At 35.6% G+C, this 16,094-nt stretch overlaps 1 protein-coding gene across 3 annotated transcripts; it reads left to right on the forward strand.

The window, feature by feature from the left end:
* Window positions 1-13,961: 13,961 nt before the first annotated feature.
* Window positions 13,962-15,785, forward strand: LOC100923418 (prostate and testis expressed protein 2). Of its 3 annotated transcripts, none has more exons than XM_003764388.3 (4): window positions 13,962-14,152; window positions 14,270-14,290; window positions 15,030-15,158; window positions 15,454-15,785. In XM_003764388.3, the coding sequence occupies exons 1-4, from the start codon at window positions 14,101-14,103 to the stop codon at window positions 15,603-15,605; spliced, it is 354 nt and encodes a 117-aa protein (XP_003764436.2). In that variant the 5' UTR covers window positions 13,962-14,100; the 3' UTR covers window positions 15,606-15,785. The 3 variants fall into 3 exon arrangements, 2 of the variants coding, with proteins under 2 accessions (XP_003764436.2, XP_031813089.1); XM_031957229.1 differs by lacking the exon at window positions 15,454-15,785 and adding an exon at window positions 15,304-15,444; XR_004232685.1 differs by lacking the exon at window positions 15,454-15,785 and adding an exon at window positions 15,304-15,444 and having other exon boundaries at window positions 14,075-14,152; window positions 14,270-14,355.
* Window positions 15,786-16,094: the final 309 nt, after the last annotated feature.

Genomic DNA, 16,094 nt, shown 5'->3' on the forward strand with positions numbered 1-16,094 from the left:
GGCAAAGATCTTACTAAGCTGTTAGCAGTGGGCTTAGTTCTAAAGAGAAGTTAACAAAGTGGCGGGGAACATATAGTGTATTTATAGAAGTAAACATGGTTATTTGTTTGTTTGGGGAGGGTTAGGTGATTAGTTTTAGGGTACTATCTTCTGTGGCTTGAACTCCCTTAGTTTCAAAGAGAGCCTCTGATGTGTTAATTTTATGGATGATAATGGCCCATTTCCAGAATGTCTACTGATGATATTAATTTTTATGGCTTAGAGGTTACTTGGACTTAGCATCTTCCTTCCAGAGCCAGCATCACAGATCATAAACTAAGCCATTCCTTCTTGAAGTCAATATCCTGGGCATAAAATTATACCTAAAATAATCTAAAAGTAAGATATAGTACTCCTAAGGTTAGACATCTTGGAATCAAAAAGTATACACTTAAGATAATTTAAATCATCTAGAAAACTTTGAACTATAATGCAGTTTTCCTGAGATTACAATGACATCATTGTCACTTCAAACAGTATCTGTGAGATTATAGTCATGTCATTACTGTAACCATTTTCTCATCCTATCCCTTCAGGTTTTTTCCATTAAAAAGGAGCCTAGGAATAAAGAATAAAGAATAAAAGGAAAAAGGATATATATGCACAAAAACATCTTTTTAAAAATAAAATTAACTAATGGTTTATCTATTTTATTGTTTTTGTTGGATAAAACTAGCTCCTTGTTTTATTAGTTCAATGATTTTCTTTCAATGGTATTAATCTCATGATTTTCAGGAGTTCTAGTCTTTAAAAGTTGTTATCATTCTATAGATTGTTCTAGTTCTATTCACTCCATTGTACATCAGCTCAAAAAAATCTTTCCAATTTCCTCTGAGATGGTGCATTTCATCATTTCTTATAGCACAATAATATTCCATTGCATTCATATATCAGAATTTGTTTTGCTATTCTCCAATGAGATAGTCTTTGAATTTCCAATTGTTGGCCAGTTTAGAAAGAAAACCAAATTACCATTCAGAAATAAAAAGGGTGAGTTCACCCAATGAAAATGAAAATAACACAATTGTTTGTAGTTATTTTGCCATATATATATATAAATCTGACAATCTAAGTGAAATGGATGAATATTTATAAAAATGTAAATTGTCCAGATAAACAGAAAAGGAAATAGAATACATAAATAACTTTATTTTTAGAAAAAGAAATTGAACAGAATATAAATAAGCTTCCTAAGGGGGAAAAAAAAGCATCAGGACCAGATGGATTCACAAGTGAATTCTACCAAATATTTAAAGAACTATTTGGGAAAATAGGCTAAGGAGGAGAACTATCAAATTCTTTTTATGACACAAATATGTGTCATAAAACCAGAAAGGGCTAAAACAGAAAAAGAAAATTGCAGACCAATCTATAGCAGTATATTACTAAGACCATAGATTATGATCAAGTGGGTGTTAGATCAGGAATTCAGGGAGAAATCAATATTAAGGAAACTATCAGAATGGTTGACTATATCAATAACAAAATGAACAAAAATTATGAATTTCTCAATTGTTATTGATGGTATTGAGTTGCATCTGATTCTTCAAGACCTATTTGAAGTGTTCTTGGCAAAGATACTAGGGAGGTTTGCCATTTCCTTCTCTAGCTCATTTTGCAGATGAGGAAACTGAAGTAAACAAGGTTAAGTGATTTCACCAAAGTCACACAGCTGGGTAAAATATATGAGGCCAGATTTGAACTCAGGAAAACAAGTCTTTTGACTCTGGGTGTGGCATACTATCCATTATACCACTTAGCTACCTAACTATTTCAATGGATGTAGAAAAAGATTATTTTTGAGAGGCAATCAGGATTAAGTGTCTTGGCCAGGGGTCACACAGCTAGTAAGTGTGAAGTGTCAGAGGCCATATTTAAATTCAGATCCTTCTGACTTTTAAGGCTGGTGTTCTAGTCACTGTGCCACCTGGATGTCCCTAGAATATGCTATTGACAAAATACAATCATTTCTGTTAAAAAATAAATAAATAAATAAATAAACACAAGAAAGCACAGGAATAAATAGAGTTTTCCTTTAAATGATAAGTAGTCTCTGTCTAAAATCATTAGCAAGCATTATCTAGATGGGGATAAGCAAAAAGCCCAATAAGCTTAGGGAGTAAAGCAAAGATGCCCATTATCACTACTATTTTTAATATTGCATTAAAAATACTAACTGTAGCAATAAGATAAGAAAAAGAAATTGAAGGAATTAGAATAAGCAATAAGGAAACAAAACTATGATATCTTGCAGATGATATGATGGTATACACAGAGAATCAATTCCAAAATCTAGTTGAAATAATTAACAATTTCAGCAACATTGCAAGATATAAGATAAACTCATATAAATCACATTTCTATATATTACCAATAAAGTCTAGTAGCAAGACAGAAAAATTCCATAATTGTAGACAAAATAAAATACTTGGGATTCTACCTGTCAACAAAAACCCAGAAATTATATGAACACAATTACAAAATACTTTTCACACAAAGCCAAATCTAAATGATTGAAAAAAGTCATTTGTCCAGTAGACCAAACAAATATAGTGAAAATTATAATTCTACCTAAATTATTATACTTATTCAGTGCTATGCCAATCAAACTGCAAAAAAATTATTCTACAGAGCTAGAAAAAATAACACACTTCAACCAAAAGAACAAAAGGTATAAAAATATTAAGGGAATCCATTTTTAAAATGTGAAGGAAAGTGCCACTACTCATACCAGACCTCAAACTGAATGACAAAGAGATAATCCTCAAAAAAAATCTAATACTAGTTAAGAAATAGAGTGATGGATCAGTGGAAAAGGTTAAATACAAAATAAAAAGTAGCAAATGACCATAATAATCTAGTATTTGATAAATTCAAAGATCCAAACTTGGAGGATAAGAATTCACTGACAAAAATTGCTGGGATAACTGAAAAACAGTTTTGTACTTGGTATAGACTAACATCTCACACCTTATACTGAGATAAAAGTCAAAATGGGTAGATGATTCAGAGATAAAGGATGATATCATACACAAATTAAGAATAAAATGATTCATCTGTCAGATCTGTGGACAAAGGAGGAATTTATGGCCAAATAAAAGGCCATTATAAGATATAAAATGGATAATTTTTATTACAACAAATAAGGTTTTACACATATAAAATCAATGCAGCCAAGATTAGAAAGTAACCAGAAAACTGGGTGGGGAAAAGATTTTAGAGAAAGTTTCTCTGCTAAAGGAATCATTTCTCAAATATATAGAGAACTGTGTCAAAGTATAAGAATGAAAATCATTTCCCAATAAATGGTCAAAAGATAAAAACAGTTTTCAGAAGAAAAAATCAAAACAATCTCTAATTTGAAAAAATGTCTAAATCACCATTGATTAGAGAAATAAAATTTAAAAGGCATGTCATGCCTATCAAATTGGCTAAGGTGACAAAAATGAAAAAATGGAAAAAATGAAAAAGAAAAAGAAAAAAATGAAGGGGATATGAAAAAAAAATGAAACACTAATGCATTGTTGGTGGATTTGTGAACTGATTCAACCATTCTGGAGAGCCACTTAGAATTATGTCCTAACATACTCTTTATGTCCTTTGACCCAGTAATATCACTACTATTTCTTTATCCCAAAGAGATACTTTTCAAAAAGAAAAATAATCTATTTATACAAAAATATTTATAGCCATTCATTTTTGTGGTGGCACAGAATTGAGGAATGCCATCAATTGTGGGAGAGCTGAACAAGTTGTGATATGATTGTGATGGAATACTATTGTACTATAAGAAATTGTTCCTTCAGAAAGACCTAGGAAGATTTGCATGAACTGATGCAAACCGAAATGAGTAGAGCCAGGGAATGATGTACATAGTAACAGCAATATTAGACAATGATCACCTGTGAGTGACTTAGCTATTCTTATCTTGTAATGATCAAAGACAATTCCAAAAGGTTTGTAATGAAAAATGCTATCTACCTTCAGAGAAAAATTTATGGAGTCTGAATACAGATTAAAGGATATATTTTTAACTTTCTTTTTTTGGGACAGGTTGTTTTTTTGGTGGTGATGTTTTTTTGTTTGTTTGTTTGAGGTCTGTGTTTTCTTTCACAACATGGCTAATATAGAAATGTTTTGCATGACTGCAAATGTATAATCTATATGAAATTGCTTGTCTTCTAGGAAGAGGGAGTATATGGAGAAAAGAATGGGGGTACTCAAATTTTTATAATGAATATTGAAAGTTGTTTTTCATGTAATTAGAAAAATATTTTTTATTGTGAATATATTCCTATATTTTTTTCTCAATAATATTTTATTTTTCCAAATACTAGTAAAAATAGTTTTCAATATTCACTTTTGTAAGATTTTGTATTCCAATTTTTTCTCCCTCCCTTTTTTATCTCCCCCCTCCCCAAGACGTCAAGCAGTCTGTATAGGTTATACATGTACAATACTTTTAAACATATTTCCTCGTTTGTCATGTTGTGCAAGAAAAATCAGACCAAAAGGGAAAAAACCATGAGAAGGAAAAAGCAAATATAGAACAACCCAAAAAAAGGTGAAAATATTATGCTATAATACACATTCAATCTCCATAGTTCTCTCTGGATGCAGATGGTATTTTCCATCCAAATATTGGAATTGTCTTCGATAGCTGCATTGCTAAGAAGAGCTAACTTTTATACCTGATTGTCACATAATCATGCTCTTATTCTGTACAATGTTTTCCTGGATCAGCTCATTTCACTCAGCATCAGTTCATGTAAGTCTGGAAAAATATTTTTAAGATAATACTTCTTCTATTTTCATAAATGGGACCAACTTATGGTAAAATGTTTGAATATTTGATAAAACTAGATGACTTAAGAATGTGGATTATCATAATAAAAATATTTTTAAGTAAAAAAAATAAAATAAAATGAGAGAGACAAGCATAGATGGGGAAACAGAAAGACTAAGAAATAGAATACTTTGTCTTTACTCTTAAATCAGGTGAGGATATGATCAAAGGCACCTCCTTGAAATAGTTAACACTAGTAATTCTGGAATGCATGGCAAGCATCACAAAATGTGCCTTGGGAAAGCAGCACAAAAGATACTCTCAAATTAACTTTATAGGACATTTTAAAATACTTGAGGTTTGGAAGATAAATTATAAGGCAACATTTCAAACTTTAGGAAATAATACCCCATAGAGGGAAAAGATCTTGGGATTTTGTGAGGTTGTTGCTGGGAAAGGTGGCGTTGGACAAGGGATCAGAGTCAGGGTTGACAACTTTAAATAATTATTGTCATTTATTATTCTTATCTCATTATATGAGAATAATAATTATTCTCATTATTATAATGAGAATTTGTAGAGGGCTGAAACTCCAAAAAGGTATGCTTGAATCAGACAATAGAGCACTTAAGGCTAATTACCTATTCGATGTGAGACAATGATTTATTAGCATATGTTTGGATAAATGGCTCTTCTTGCAGTTGGTGCTTGCTGAATGTTTGGTGTTAAGATAATCATAGGCAAGGATTGGAGGGTGGAGGGACAGAGGCCAGAGTCACTTGGCTGCAGGATGCGGAGGAGAGAGGCTAGAGATTCTGGACTCCAGAATCCAGGAGAGATCTTTGGCAAGCCTCATGTCAGCTTGCCTACATCCTTCACTTCTCCCCCTAAAGACTAAGGACTTTAATTCATCCTGACTCTAGTTGACCCTGAGACCTCCAGGGAGCTGGCCCATACTCTACAAGAATTATTATAATTATCATTAATAAATGAAAATAATTATTCTCATTTATTAAATTAAATTTAATAATTATTATTTTCATTATCAACAATAAATGATGCTGAATTCATTTATTTCTGTCTACTGAAGAAGTACTATCATCTCTAAATTTTATCCCTTGAGTCAAAGCCCTAGCCATTTCATGCTATCTAGGGTTTCAGTTGGAATTTGAAAACAAATCTGACAACTAGTCTAATGTATACAACCTACTACTATTAATAATAAGAGTTTTCATGTACATGGCACTTTAAGGTTTGCAAAGGACTTTTAAAATAGGGTTAAAGAGAATGACAATAATGAGGCAGCATATCAAAATCTATGGGATGCAACATAAGCAGTAATCAAAGGAAAATTTATATATCTCAATGCTTACATCACAAAATAAAGAGCAGACCAATGAATTGGAAATACAATTTTTAAAAAGTAGAAAAGAACAAAGTCCCCAATTAAATATCAAATTGCAAATCTTAAAAATTATGAGACTAATAATTTGAATAGAGTGAAAAGAAATTGAATTAATAAACAAAACTGGGTGTTGGTTTTATTGAAAAACTAAAATAGATAAACCATTAGCTCATGGGATTTTTTTTTTTAAAGCCAAATCACTGGGGCATCTAGGTGGCACAGTGAATAGAGCACCAGCCCTGAAGTCAGGCGGACCTAAGTTCAAATCTGGCATCAGACACTTAACACTTCCTAGCTGTGTGAACCTGGGCAAGTCACTTAACCCCAATTTACTCACGAAAAAAAAAGTACTTAAACCACCCCCAGTGTTGTTGTGAGGATTAATTGAGCTAACATATATGAAATGTTTTGCAAACTTCAAAAGACTCTTTTTTTGTTATTATTTTCATTATATGGCTTGCCCATGATGATGAGGAAAGACAAAATTCCAACCAGTATCTTGTTTGGGGTACAAGAAGAAATTTGGTGATTGTTGTCCTTCACTCTAAAAGAGGACCAAAATGACATCACTATTTTATAGTCAAGTTACAATGTTCTTACAGTAACTGATCAGACCGACATGAACTCAGAACCCTATGACATGTTGAGCACAAATGATCCATATGAAAATTTGGGGTGAATTTTTTAGATTTGCATATTTTGGGTTTCTTTTGAATTACTTAAATTCTGCTTTGCTCATAGATCACAGCATCTTCTTTGATCAGGGCAGCTGGGCAGCTTTTTGGCAGAGTAAATACAATGTCTGAAAATTGCCCACTTTTTTTCTGCTCCACTATTACCAACCATGTGTTGGCTTAACCTTCCATTCTCCTTCCAAGTAAGCAATGAACTGTTCCCACTCAGAAATGCTCTAATTTGTTGACATTAAAATTTTGTGGTAGTCATTTTGCCTTGTAGTTGCCACTTTTGTTGAATGCAAATATTTAGCTTGAAGAGGATAAGTCTATGATCAATCCAGCACTCTACATCACACATTGCCTTTGTCACTCTCATATCTGTCTGTCTCTTCTCTTTACAATGCCATTATTTTCTGTGAGAGTACATTCACAATGTTTTATTACCTTTAAGTAAATAGAAGACTGTGTTAGTGATGAGAAACTCATGAGTTGCAAGTCTTTAGTAGTAAGTAACCATTGCTATTGTGGTTTCCACCTCCATTCTTCCCAAGGACTCTGGTGGTCTGCACCTATCCTAGCACTAAAAACACCCAGAATTATAAGCTTGTCTTCTTCAGAACACACTGATGATGAGGATCTCCAGGTCTCCATTAAAATTCTTTTATCTCATGATGGAAACACAGGCACTGATGATGGTGGCACTTTCCCATAAGTGCAATCACATTGTCATGAGCCTGCAATTTACTCCTTTTTTATAGCCACACAAGCTTTTTATTGACTAAATTAGTTTTGATTGTGAAACATTAATATGTACAAACTTGATGTCATTCCTTTCACTCTAGCCACCCTACAAAAATGTAGCTCTAACTTTTGTAAGCTGACCTTTGTTTGCCAGCTTTGTGTCACTGAGGGCTGCTGTTCAGATGTGATGCCTGCTGAGTTCCCTTACAACAAGAGTTATTCTTCTTTCAAGTCTATTGAATTTCATACTATCTATAGATATGGGCATATTGCATGTAGTAATAGTGAGTGACATCATCTTTGCAGAAGTTTTTGTACATTTTTTGTGATTTGACAGAGGTCAAGGGTTGAGTAAATAGACATTTTTTCAGGCATCTTTTCTAGCCCCTTCTTCACATGGGAAGTTGAGCAGTGTGGAACTAAAAGGCTGCTCAGATTACCAGGGGGCTGCCAAATCCCAATGGTGCTTTCAGTAAGAAGGCAAACCAGTGGCCTGAACTGCCTACATGTAGGGTTGTGACTATAGCTCCCAATGTATCCACACCTGCTGCTTCATCACTTGCCTATTGCTACAGGATTTTGAGATGAGTAAAAATGGTAAAGTGATATGGATGTTATCTTTTGGTTTGTATATAAATTGGATTTAAGTGAGGCAGAGTTATACAAAGTCAATGGCCTCACTCTCTTCCAGTTGTCACAGTCCCACTGGCAGGACAGAGTCAAGATGACTGATGATAATTTGGGATGCAGTAAATGACCTTGGTGTCATTGAAATCTAGTCAAACTCTAAGCACTTCACAGTTCCTGCTTCAGCCACCTTCATGACCACTGGAATAAATTGTTCCATTCCATGAAGGAGCCCATGGTTCCCATTCTATTGAGGAAGTCTTCATCTACTTGGGGTAGACACATTCCTAACTCAAAGAGTTTGAGAGCCATCAGTTACATTCAATCTGATTTAGTCTATCTGCTGAAATTTAGCCCTACTGCACATACTATGACTTCTTGGACCCATAGATAAGAGTTGGGTGGATTAGATAGAAACCAAAGGTAGAGAGCAGGCCTGAAAAGAACTCAGCAGCCATTAAAGCAGAACTACTAGTTTTACCTAAACACACCATACACCCCAACAAGAAGACCAGTTCCAAATGGAGACATTAGCTCCCAGAGAAAGGGGGAGGATAGACTATAATTTGGACATCCTATGATTTTTCCTCTACTTTGAAACAGAATTAAGGGTTCCTAAAGGGATAGGTTGGTTATTTGAACAAGTGCTATTTCTCACAGGCAAGAGCTAATAGAATAGAGAACTGGAAGTGACTTCCTAAATAGCTGAAAATTAGATGATCTAGTCCAACTCCAACTCACAAATAGGAAGACTGAGGTCTAAAGAAGTAATTCTGAGTTCCCAGCAGGCTCTGTAGCAGTAGCAAGAAGCATAGAGGGGTAGTGTGAGTCTTGAGGAGATTCAATAGCTGCCCTAGTGAGGAAGGCTTAGTGTAGAGGATGTTCTGGCATTTGTGACAAGAAACTGAAAACTCCACAACAGAAAGGTCCCAGAGCTGGAGAAAGCCATAGCCACAAGAAGAAAAATTTAAGTGATATTTCACCATCCACAAGACTACCATCTCTAGTGAAGGTTAGCTATAATTTTTTCAGTGATTACCATTAGTAAAATATTTTGGATGATTGTGAAGCCTCCAAATTCTGTTTTCATCTGAGAGAAGTGATGGGGATAGACATCAAATAGAACTGTATTTTGTTCCTGAGATGCTTCCTTAATTGAACAAAAAGCTGTAATAACAACAGCCTGTTACACTATGGATCAAAGCAATTTACTTCTTATTTAACAGAATGATGACAGAATAAAAGTAACCCTTAGGAAGTCAAGATCCAAGATAAATAAGGAACTCCTGTCTCGCTGTCCTTGATGAATTCAGATCACCTCACACAGATTTTCCTCATGTTTATTCGCTGAAAGCAATGGCAGCCATATCCACCAACTGCCAACCAGCCACCTCCTACAGAGCAGGCAAGCCAGTCTGACCCAGGGAACCCCAATGGAGAGCCAAGAGGCAAGCAGCACATGCAGGGCAGGGTAGACTACTACTATAACCCTGGTCATCATCTCCTCTCATACAATGATGAGGACAGAACAGCAGGATCTTGAAGCCAAGAGTCCTCAATGCTTCTAGCATAGAGCACCCAGCCATCATCTATGTGAGTATAAATAATTTCTGTTGGTGTTGCAGCCATAGCTTCTGAAGACCCAGAAAAGAAAGTTCTTACCACCAAAATCCTTAGCAATGTCAGATGGGTTCAATAATGGAAACTGAAATTATTTTCTCAGTGAAAATGAAGTTAAAGAAAAGTTATTAAGACTAAAATCTTTTACCATTTACCAAGATAAGATCAAAATGGGTACATGATCTAGCTATATAAAGAGACTTATTATAAGAAAATTTGCAGAGCATCGAACATATTATCTATCAAACATATGGATAGGCAAACAATTTATAATTAAACAAAAGACAAAGTAGTGTGAGGTATAAAATGGATCATTTCCATTACACAAATTAAAAATGGTTTGTACAAAAAAAACAAAATAACCAAGAGAGCAATAAATTGGAGGGCAGGAATTTCAGTTTCATTGTCTAATGTTTAAAATATATAAAGAACTTTGTCAAATCTATAAGAATACAAATCATTCCTCAGTTGATAAATGGTCAAAGAATATGAACAGGTAGCTTTCCAATGAAGAAATTAGAACAATTTATAGTCATGTGAAAAAATGTTCTAATTATTACTGATTAAAGAATACAGATTAAAACAACCTTGAGGTATTATTTTACACTTACCAGATGAGCTAAAATGATACAAACAAAACTGAAAAATGTTAGAGTGAGAAAATGGGGATACTAACTCATGACTGGTGGAATTGTAAAATGCTTCAACCATTTTGGAGAACAATCTGGAACTATGCCCAAAAAATTACAAAACTGCCTATATCCTTTGACCCAGTAATACCACTAGTGACTAGAGGTTAGCTAGGTAGCAAAGTGAGTAGAACACCAGAACTGGAGTCAGGAAAACCAGAGTTTAAATCCGGCCTCAGTCACTTGAACTTACTAGCTATATGATCCTGGGCAAGTCACTTAACTTTAATTGCCTTGCAAAAAAAAATACCATTATTTGGTCTGTTTCCAAAATGAATAGTGAAAAAATGAAAACAACCTATATATAACAGTTCTCTTGCCACTTGTGGTGGCAAGTGTGGGGATGGGGATGCCTACCAATTGGGAAATGGCTGTACAAATTGTAGTATATGGTCATAATAGAATATAACTATGCTATAAGAAATGATTAGCTTGATGATCTTAAGAAAATGTGGATACTATACCAAGATAAGGTCGAAATGGATTCATGATTTAGACATAAAGAGTGGCATTATAAGCAAATTAGAAGAATAAAGTATATTTTATCTCTCAGATTTGTGAAGAAGGAAGGAATTTGTGGTCAAAGAAGAACTGGAAATCATTATGAACACAAAATAGATAATTTTGATTATAATAAGTTAAAAAGGTTTTGTACAAACAAAACTAATACAGACAAGATTAGAAGGGAAGCAATAAACTGGGAAAACATTTTTATATTCAAAGGTTCTGATAAAGGCCTCATTTCTAAAATATATAGAAAATTGACTCAAATTTATACAAGCCATTCTCCAATTGATAAATGATCAAAGAATATAAGCAGACAATTTTCAAATGAAGAAATTAGAACCATTTCTAGTCATGTGAAAAGGTGCTCTAAATTACTATTGATCAGAGAAATGCAAATTAAGACAACTCTGAAGTACCACTAAACACCTCTCAGATTGGCTAAGATGACAGGAAAAGATAATGACAAATGTTGGAGGGGTTGTAGGAAAAACAGGATACTAACATATTTTTGGTGGAGTTGTGAAGTGATCCAACCATTCTGGAAAGCAGTTTGGAACTGTGCCCAAAAGGTTATCAAACTGTGCATACCCTTTGATCCAGCAGTGTTTCCACTGGGCTTATGTTCCAAAGAGATAGATCTTACAGGAAGGAAAGGGACCCACATGTGCAAACATGTTTGTGGCAACCCTTTTTGTAGTTGCAAGAAACTGGAAACTGAATGGATGCCCATCAGTTGGGGAATGGCTGAATAAGTTATGGTATATGAATGTTATGGAATATTACTGTTCTATAAGAAATGATCAGCAGGATGATTTCCGAGAGGCCTAGAGAGATTTACATGAACTGATGCTAAGTGAAATGAGAAGTACCAGGAGATCATTGTAAATGGCAGCAGCAAGATTATATGATAGATCAATTCTGTTGGACATGGCTCTTTTCAACATTGAGGTGATTCAGACTAGTTCCTGTAGAGTACGGGCTAGCTCCCTGGAAGGCTTCAGGGTCAGCCAGAGTCAGGACAAATTAAAGTCCTTGGTCTTTAGGGGGAGAAGTGAAGGAGGAAGGCAAGCTGCTATAGGCTTGCCAAAGATTTATCCTGGCTCCTGGAGTCCAGAATCACCAGACTCTCTCCTCCTGGTCCTGCTACCAAGTGACTCTGCCTCCCTCTCTCCGCCCTCCAATCCTTGTCTATGATTCTCTTAACACCAAACATTTAGCAAGCACCAACAGTGAGAAGAGCCATTTATCCAAATATATGCTAATAGAGTCATTGTCTCACATTGAACAGGTAATTAGCCTCAAGTGCTCAGTTGTCTGATTCAAGCATACCTTTTTGGAGTTTCAGCCCTCTACAAGTTCCAATGATCTTGTGATGAAGAGAGCCATCTACTCCCAGAGAGGGCATAGCATTTTCACTCTTTTTATTGTTGTTTGCTTTCATTTTATTTTTTCTCATTTTTTTCCTTTGTGATTTGATTTCTCTTCTTGCTTCAAAATAATTGTATAAATATGTATGTATATATTGAATTTAACATGTTTTTATAATGTTTAACATAAATTATTGCTATCTAGGGGAGATGGTAGCAGGGAGAGAGGGAAATTGGAACATAAGGTTTTGCAAGGGTTAATGTTGAAAACTTATCTATACATATTTTTTTTAAATTAAAAAGCTTTAATAAAAAAAGAAAAAGAAAATATGGATAAACTTGTATAAAATAATGAAAAATGAGATGAACAGAACCACAAAACATTGTAAAGCAATAGTGCTTTAAGGACAACATCAAGCAACTAAGTCATTTTGACTATTATAAATACCCAAATTAATAACCAAAAATATGTCCTTTTTTTTAAGAATATATGAAGGAAGATACTATTTGCATCCAGAGAAAGAATTGATAAATAGAAGTATGTAAATGATTTTACATCCATATATATATATATATATATATATGCATATGTATGTATATATGTGTGTGTATTTATTTGTGTCTAATAGTAGCCATCTCTAGAGTGGAGAGGGTGAGGAAAGAAGAAAAAAGAACAAAGTTACATGATTACTTTAATATATATTGTACCAGAACAGCAAGTTGTACAGAATAGATTTGCAGTTTCATGTGCAATCTTTTTTTTTTAAATTCTACTCTGTTAGAGAAATGCCTGTTTTATTTCTTAAGTTCAGAATAAAATAAAATTAAAAAGAGGCATTACAATTTGCTTTGCTCCTGTACCCTAAGGACTGTGAGATCTTGTCATCTATCTTGCAACTGAAACCTTCCATTACACATTGTATCCTCCATTACAATGTCAGCTCCTCAAGAGCAAGGACTCTCCTGTATCTTTGTATTCTCAATGTTTGCTAGGCCTAGCAAAGGCCTAGTAAATACTTCATTCAGATAAGAAAAGCAGAGAAATAGAGAGACTGTGTATAGGCAACAAGCAGTAGATCTGAGTCACCTGGAACCCTCCAAGATCTCTGAAAGGACAAATATTTCCCTGCTGCCTCTAAAGCAGACATTCCTACTGCTAGAGGGATAGTATCCCTAGTACATTTCTTTTTGAGCACTTTGGGGTCTAGGTCTGCTGGAGGTAGGTGCTATAACACTTGCAGGATCAGTTGCTAGGTTACATCTCCTAAAAGGCTGCTTTTCTGCTTAATGGCTGCTGGATGAGCAGGCTGCAAGTTGTGATATGAGGGAAGGGAAGTAGGCACATTGGTCTTCCACGGGTTCTTGGGATTATCTGCCCATTCAGAGCAATTGATATTGGTGGTGGCAGGATTGCAGACCCCTTCTTCATAGGAATTGTTGTACTGAGTGACAGATGATATGACACATAACAGGCATTGGTAAATGATTGGCTGTTGATTCACCTGATTCACAATTCTGCCAAGGCCTAGCCCTGCCTCTACTTTGAACTGCTGCTGGTTTTCTCCCAATCCTTGGTGTACAACAGGAAGTATACAAAACAAAAACTTCCCACCCACTAGTGCTTTGTTCATTGAGACTCAGGATGGACAAGTTGTTCCTGCTCAACCTATTTACCTTTCTTTGCCTGGCTGAGGGTAAGTTCCCAGGGTTTGGAAAAAGAAAGATTCAAGGGCTCCACTCTTGGTACCTGTGGCAGCAATGAAGGGTTCAAGAGTGGGATATTTCAGATATTCTTTTCTCTTTTTCAACAGGAAGATTTTTAACAAGACAAGGTAATGCCAGCACCCTCATCTGCAAAGGCTTAGTGGGAAAAAGGTCACTTAATGACAGCTAAGAGGTACCAGGGAAGCCCATTCTTTCATTTACCCATCCATACATTCAACAAGGGCAGCTGGGTGGGGCAGTGAATAGACTACCAGGTTGAAGCCAGGAAGACTCCTTCCTGAGTTCAAATCCAGCCTCAGACATTTACTAGCTATGTGACCCTGGGAAGATCACTTAAGGTTGTTTGCCTCACTCCCTCATCTGCCAAATGAGCTGGAGAAGGAAATGGAAAACAACTCTAGTATCTTTGCCAAAAAAAAAAAAAAAATCTCAAATGTGGTCACAAAGAATCGGGCACAACTGAAACAACTTAAATTCATGTTCAAGAACATTTTAAGTGCCTACCTTCTGAAAGGTGTGAGGCTATGCTCACAAATGGCCCATTATTACTCCTTTGTTACTATGCCTTTGTGCTCAAACCTACAAATTGCTGGGTATTCTCTCTCAGGTCTTGTCTCTTATAGGAGTTTCCCTCCTCTTTGGAGAAAAAGATTTCCCTTGAGCAGAAGCCCAGGCAGGAGCTAAAAGGGTCCTGTTTTCTCCTTTGTCCCTCTTCACTATTACCCCAAACCCCACAACCTCTTTCTGAGCACAAGGCCTCCAAAACAGGGTATGTTCTGAAGGAGAGGAATTAAAACCAGTCTTCCATGGGAGCAGTCTTAGAGCCCTGCTCTCTGCTCCTAATAGAAGCAGACAAGAACTGCAATCTATGCACTGTTTTCCATATGGGGTTTTGTTATACTGGAATGAAGAGCTGCGCAGCGTCGGCTGGTGATCACTGTGCCACCAAGAACATCTATGTAATTCAAAATACAGGTAAGTAGGATATGGAAAGGAGGGGAGTAGAAATGATCATGCACTTCCCTTAATGTGGATCCCGTTCTCTTTGCCCCAGAGACATTGGCAGGTGTACTGTAGGGTAATAGAGGAAAATATATATGTGGGTTTCTGTGTATCCTAGGTTCCCTGAAGGGGAAGCATTCACAGTGTCATCCATTGTGACCAGAGTTCACCTTGGACTTATAAAGACAGGGAGCCTGAGTGGGATGCTGTTATCAGGAAGATATTGGGAGGAGACAGAAGCTCTGAATCTTTTTCTCTCACTCTTCAGGTGAGGCTCGGTATCATTACTCAAAACTGACCTGTAAGTCAAACTGTGTGAATGAGGACATGACCTCCAAAAGAAAGAGGGTAGAAATACTCTGCTGCCGTGAACAACATTACTGCAATATGCCATTTGGGTCCAAGATCCCTGCTTCCTAAGATAGAGGCTGAGTCCTAGAAATGACCTCTTCTAGAGCTTTTTATTCTGCTCTCTGAACCTCTAAAGCCAGCAATTCCCTGATTGGATCCTGCTTTTAACAGATATGGGGGTCTAATAATATTGATGTCTCTGCTCGGGCGATTCAGAAGCTAAATAGTTTGACAGCATTAAAAACCTTGTTTCTAACAAACACATTCCTGTCCTAAACAATGATTCCCTTCTAGGGATTTTTTTTTTTTGCCAGGTAGCACATATGACACCCTTTACTGATCATCCATGGAGGCTGACCTCAAAATTTTCTGAGAATAGAAACAAAATTCTCTTGTAAAGGGTGCAGTGGAACCAAGTTTAAATACAAATAAAATATTACTTAGGGCAGGATATCACAGAAATCACAGAATCTGAGTTACGGAAGTAAAAGGTCATCTAAAACAAGCTATATCCAAACAAGAGTTCTTTCTACCACACATCTAAAGTGGTTATCTAAA

This window comes from Sarcophilus harrisii, chromosome 3 (assembly GCF_902635505.1).
Source record: "Sarcophilus harrisii chromosome 3, mSarHar1.11, whole genome shotgun sequence".
NCBI classification, from domain to species: Eukaryota; Metazoa; Chordata; class Mammalia; order Dasyuromorphia; family Dasyuridae; genus Sarcophilus; species Sarcophilus harrisii.